The sequence below is a fragment of the Saccoglossus kowalevskii genome, chromosome 14, assembly GCF_978046115.1.
Source record: "Saccoglossus kowalevskii chromosome 14, keSacKowa6.1, whole genome shotgun sequence".
Classification (NCBI taxonomy): domain Eukaryota; kingdom Metazoa; phylum Hemichordata; class Enteropneusta; family Harrimaniidae; genus Saccoglossus; species Saccoglossus kowalevskii.
In genome coordinates, this window is record NC_140654.1 from 13,661,056 (window position 1) to 13,667,555 (window position 6,500).

The 6,500-nt window shown below is 41.2% G+C and overlaps 1 protein-coding gene across 1 annotated transcript; it reads right to left on the reverse strand.

Moving 5' to 3' along the window:
• Positions 1–496: 496 nt before the first annotated feature.
• LOC100371636 (FAD-dependent oxidoreductase domain-containing protein 2-like) lies at positions 497–6,271 on the reverse strand. The gene is made up of 7 exons (XM_085507471.1): positions 6,153–6,271; positions 5,734–6,040; positions 4,917–5,259; positions 3,735–3,980; positions 2,415–2,598; positions 1,114–1,345; positions 497–652 (listed from the first exon to the last, which is right to left on the reverse strand). Exons 1-7 carry the CDS (start codon positions 6,254–6,256, stop codon positions 497–499), a joined length of 1,572 nt encoding a protein of 523 aa, XP_085363597.1. The 5' UTR covers positions 6,257–6,271.
• Between the last annotated feature and the right edge of the window lie 229 nt (positions 6,272–6,500).

Consider the following 6,500-nt stretch of genomic DNA (forward strand, 5'->3'; position numbering starts at 1 on the left):
CTTTATGATTGAAGTTTACGCCTTAGAGTCTTTTTTACTGCTTTGTAATTGGTTAGAGTTGTGAAAATGAATAAAGAGAGTTTGAGTTGGTCTTGGGGAGCACAGCACGATAGACGCAGTAGAGAGAGAGTGCAGTCCTGGGCAGTCGAGAGTCCAGTCTTGGGCGAGTCTTGGTTCAGCCTTGCGAGAGTCTTGGGGACTTTTCCCCAGGGCGCTGTGTCTTATAGAGTGCTCCAAAAGATCGACTAAGACGAGAGTTGAAACGTATTTCGTTGTGTGTGCCTTATTTGACTGTAAAGTTAAAGTGACTTTCCCGATCCCGTACCTCAAGGGGACGCGATAGAGAGACGAGACGAGATTCCCCCCTGGCAAGTGTGGAGAACCCAGAGGGAGAAGAATTTACCCCTGATATATGCATAAAATATAAACTTTCGTAAAATCTTCTTCATGTGAAATTATTTTGTTTACATATCGACGACATCAATGTATTCAGTTTTCAGACTGGACCGGTACACTCGTATGTCTTGTTCATTAAAGCACGTTCGATTTCTATCTTGGCTTTGATTTCTTCCTTGGTCCATGGATAGTACACTTTAGACATCATCTCATCACTGAAGAGTTCTTCGACGTAACCACCTTTGCCAATACCAGTCTGGAAAATATGATAACAAAACATAAATTATAGATAAAATTATTATACAAATGTCATCGTAACACCATAAGTTACAGCCTGCCGTAATTTTCCGGTATTTTACGGGGTATTTTCATCCTACCATATGAGAAAATGCGAATTCCAAATATGGAATGATTACGGGCGTAAGCTTCTCTTAATAATAAAAACAAACATGGCTTGCCACAAGGGTTTGACCGGACTCCACAAGTTCGCTGATTCTGTTCTAAATTTTACGGAGTTCGGCTTTCCCATGATATATCCTTGGAAGGAAAAGATGTATAATAATGAGGTTATTACGAGGATACCTCAAAGTATGCACTCAGACAGTACACCGTCGCATCGATACTCCCGCTGTACTGTCTTCGTACATACTTTGAGGTATTCTCGTAATAACCTCATAGTATACATAGGACTATGTATAGTGACAATTTAATGCTTACATGGCGGTGGAAAAGATTGCGAATTTTGTTGAGATATCTCTCAGGGTTGTTGTCACCATCAAAGTTCTTTGTATCAGCACGGACCACCAGCGATGCACCAAGTAATAGCACTTCTACCTCTTTGCCTTCTTTAAATACCCTTAGCATGGGTTGTGGAAATGGTGAACACTTGTTGTCAGATATGTTGGGGTCGGCATGTGTTATGTAGTGAGTAGGCTTAAAGGTCAAGTACCTATAGCGTAATTAGCATAAAGTTAGTGCATATAATAACTTTGATGTTGTACATAAACTAATACCCCAGACCATTCGTCCCGGTGTTATCGCTATCGCCACACGAGAATAGACAACCGCTCAGAAAAATATGTTGCTAATATTTAAGTGCGGTGCCTTGAAATCGCCTGCCCGACGTCCAAATTTCAAAAGGATGTTCGATTTGCAATGACGACCGTTCATATGTACTAGGCGACGTTACTAATTACTACTAGGGTCGGTGTTTGCATTAAGAATTATAGAACAAAAGATCAGCAAAGCGGTGCTTTTGTCGGCGATTTTGTCAAAGGGAATATTGATAAAATGTTGCAAAACAGAATCGCGAGTTGGGTGAAAAATTGCGCCGGCGGCATTCTCAGCGATGGCGACACCCGAGAAACACCGTGTCACGGTGCATTCGTGCATCAGTACACCGAAGAAATACATACATATTGTTGCGGACGACTATTGTAGACTGTGTTCGTGTAGTCTTCGAGTTTGTGGACAGTTAAAGTCGTGTGTGAATTTATTCAAGCCAGGAAAAGCAGGAGGGATAACTTATGGAAATCGTCTTTCCAATTTGATCCAGTGCGACGTTGTGAAAGGAGCGACTCTGTCGTCTCATCTATGTCTAGTTTGTAAGAGAAAGATTGATAGCGCAGAAAAATCCGCCAATAATGTAAAACAGTGGCGTGAAATTGTCAGTCATTCTAATATCTCCCAACCTGTGAACGAAAGAGTTAAGCGTGCTGCCTTGAAATCGCCTGCCAAAACTAAAATGGCGCGTGTCACGTGACTTTGTTTACTAAAGATAGCGTGGGCGTTTGATTGACACTCAACTCATTAGTATTCCACCAATCACAGCTACATCTACTTTCTGGATGTGCGCAGTCAAATTGTATAGGAGACAAGCTGGAGTCTCGTGTGGCGATAGCGATAACACCGGGACGAATGGTCTGGGGTAATAAACTAATAAATCGTGTTAGAGAATGGACTTCGACTACAGGTAAGGTTTCCATCGTGTGATGGTAACAATTTCCCAGTGTGCTTACTTTTCAATGGTGTCCTCAATAGATACAATGATCGCTAGCGGGGCGCTCTTAAACCAATTTTGTTTTTTAACCCAGGCTTGTGGGAGCTCATTTATATATTCGACTTTATCCGGATTGATCACCATTACGTCACAAAGAAAACCCTGTATCATTTGATAAAGTGAAGATACCACACTGACATGATCTGTTTGGAGATAAAAATGCTTATAGAAGTTGGAAAAGAAAAACAATTCTTCGTGTGCATTTTGTTCTTAACACCATAAAACATTGGTGATGTATTCAAATACGGTCTATTCGCAATTGATTGATTGATTGCGTTTGTCTGTCTGTCCTACTGTCTGTCCTACTGTCTGTCCTACTGTCTGTCCTACTGTCTGTCTGTCTGTCTGTCTGTCTGTCTGTCTGTCTGTCTGTCTGTCTGTCTGTCTGTCTGTCTGTCTGTCTGTCTGTCTGTCTATTTTATAAAATAACAAATACAAGGAAACACAATTTTTTTACATATATAACGCACACAAAATAGAAGCATCAAAAACCTAAAGTAATACAAAAGTAGTTCACGGGGTAGATTCTTATGAATAAAGTCACGGAGATTAACTTTAAAACCATGGATATCAGAAGTTTATTTTTACCTCTAGTAGCTTAGTTCGACAGTTTAGCAGAATGATAACTAAAAGTTAGACGCCCTTTATTAAGATTGGTTTTGTGGGGCGTGGCAATCTTGCCGACTTGCGAAGTGTGTCATAGAATTATGAGCATCGCTCTGACCAATGAAAGAATTCGAAACATGTGCAGGTACATCGCCATTCAAACACTTGAATGTGAGAAGATCAGTGAAATATGATTTGTTTGTTTTTCTGAATCCATTTTCTGTATGGCTCACACTTTGAAATTGAAATGGGTACACGTATGAGTATTTTGTGTGGGAATTTTTTTTTTTTTTAATCAGGGTTTTGAATATGCAGGTTGATATATGATGTTTGTTAGTAGTTGATGTTGAAATGGATTCACGTCGTGTCTCGCAAGAGATTTTGGTACTATATATTAAGTATGTAAATTTGTTGTTTATTATGTCTCATCAAATAATTTTAGAATTATTTTCAAACATTTTTGTTTTTATTTTAAGCCTAAATCTGATAGGTTAATTGGGTATATGTAATTATAGCAAATTCTTAAAAACATGTTGCCGGGTGAACGTCGTTTGTTTGTAATGTGATTCACGCCATAAGTAACACATTATTGCATGGCATAGCCCCCGTTAGTTGTGATGATGACCGGGCGAGAGGAGGGGGGGGGGGGCAAAACACAACCTACACAACTCACCAACAATCCACTTGCAGATTTCTTCTTGGTCGATAGGACTGAAGACTTTCTTAGGGAGCTCGATATTACCATACGCGTGTCGTAATAATCTAGATAGAGTTCGTACGTTGTAACGGAAACCATGGATGAAGCCAGACGCGGACTTTTGATCACGTGACTGCATGGGTGTGCCAATGAAATACATGTCGTTGACCGTAGTCTGCCAATGCTCGTCGAGCACAGGATATTTTCCGTCCGCGTGTGTTTCTGTAAGAAAACGAAAAAGAAATGTTCTATCCATTTTCACAATGTGCCAAGGTATACGATTCATAAACTAATGAAGTATGCGGAAATTAAAGCGGGAGGGTCGTCACCTGCGCACGCGCTGGAATTGAGTCCCAAGCGACGATAACAAAACACACTAAAAACGCAAAGACTCGTGGGTAGACTCTTGTTTGTAAACAATGACACGCTATGGCCGTCTGACGCATGCGCAGGTGGCGACTCCCCCGCTTTAAAGGGCGGTGGTCGTCGCGTTGCGCATGTGCGACATTTGTGTTGATAAACCTTGATTTTCCCATAATCAAATGCGCTCTTCTAATGGCAATCACAAGTATGAGGTTTGACCTGGGCGTGACTTGCACTAATTACCGCCGATGACTCCTTCTATACCTTCCAATCACATACAAATACCTAATTAAAGCTTGGTATCGTCTCAGTTTGTACCATTTATCTCACGCATGCGTGGCGCGACAACTACCGCCCTTCAAAACAAACAACTTACTCAAGAATTGTCTAACGTGTGTCTCTGCGAGTCGATACGCTGATTCCATGAAATGGTGGTGGTAGTTAATTTAGGTAGTTATGTGTTTCAAATCTTGACCGCACTTTTACTTGGGGTCAATTCAATCGTCCTGTAACTTGAAATCGACAATATTTTGCCCAACATACGTGATTGATTCAAAACAAACAAGGTGAGTGAACCCTCGCAAACACGTAAACATAAACAATGAACTTAACCCATCCTATTCCTAATATGGTCAACTAATTTATTCAATGGTTTATTGCACATCTGCTGGGATTTTGTCGGATGAAGGGCGGACTGTCAAATTTGCAATAAGTCTGTAAAAAAAAAAAACAGCGGCCACAAACAATGTGAGTTAGGAGGTGCGGTGCAAGCAACTTGAAAATGAAAGAACATACCCGGTTTGCACGAATCGTCGAACATGTCAATATTAAGAAACTTCCATCCAGTACAGGATATAATCTTATCGTAACCACTAGTGACGAAATGACCAGTGCCCGGTGGGTTCCAGTTCGGTAAATCCATCTTGTATTCAATGCTAAACTTGCCATCTTCTGTTTTCCACACCCGAGTGACATCACATTGACGCAGTGCGTGGAGCGATTTCAGATGGTACATGTCAATAATGTTATTGTTGACAGCACGGAGATGACCAACGAAGTGGGTATTCCAGGAACACTTGATATCGTGTTTATTGAATATGTGGATGATAGCAGCCGATCCAGCGAGATGGTCGGCCACCTAGAAATATGATAGAAATGGTTAAGGACACACTGATTTTACTGAAAGGCTTGCCACTATGAACGGGCAACATCTGTAGTCATTAAAGGGTAGTGGTCGTCGTGCCACGTATGCGTGAGATATGGGTCTCTTATAAACAGAGATGGCGACTTTGACTGTTGCGCACACCAACGAGTACAAACTGAGAGATCAATAAGCTTTAATTGGTTGATTTGTTGGTGATTGAAAGATATCGGATGAGTCTCCGGTGGTAATTAGTACAAGTGGTGTCCAGGTCAAAACTTGTACTTGTCATTTCATCAGAAAAGCGCATTGAATTGTGGGAAAATCGATGGTTATTAACATAAATGTTGTACATGCGAGGCGCGACGACCACCGCTCCTTAAACTACGGATACACAAGGTCTGTGTGGCAGACCAAACAGATGAAATACACGTATATAATAATAGACTTGGTATATACACTATCAACTACCTCGAATGCACTGTTTCCGCCGCCGAGAACACACACTTTCTTGTTTGTGTACTCTTCTATGTCTAAAGTATGATCTTGGTAAGTGTCTATAAGCTCCACACCGGGTACCTCTGGGGTGTGCGGTAAGCATGACCCAGTTCCGACCAGCAACACCCGTGAAGTGAACGTCTCGCCCGAGGCGTCGTCCGTGATAGTAAACCTTGATTGGGAACGTTGTCCGTCTTTCATCTCGTCTCGGTGAACCTTTTCAATGTTGATGTTATAGCGTATATTCATTGGATATTTCTTACAGAAATCTTCCAAGTATCTAAAAAATACAACATTGCGTGAGAAAAATAAATGACAATTGAATGGATTACGACTGAATATGAGTTTGTATTAAATGTTATCGTACAATGTGTAATTGTCGACATACTAACTTGACTAAATCATCAGCATCTGGGAACAACTTGTCACTGTAGTTCGTAAATAAAAGGGGGTTCTTTTCATCGTCATTGAGTAAGGAGTTCCAATCGTGTCTCATGTTAAATTCAGGCTCCGGGAAGAAGTTGTGTTTTTTATTGATGGAGATGAGACTGCGGTGTCGGGGAAATTTTCGGAAGAAAGAACCAGGTCCGTCATTCCGCTCCACGACTAGGTAGTCCATCTTAGCTTTCTCCATACAGTAGGCCATCTGGACGCCGGCTGGACCAGCGCCAACTATGATGTATTCGTAATCTGTTGATAGGATGAGAGAAAGGCAATTAATGAAGGTAAGAAAGACATGA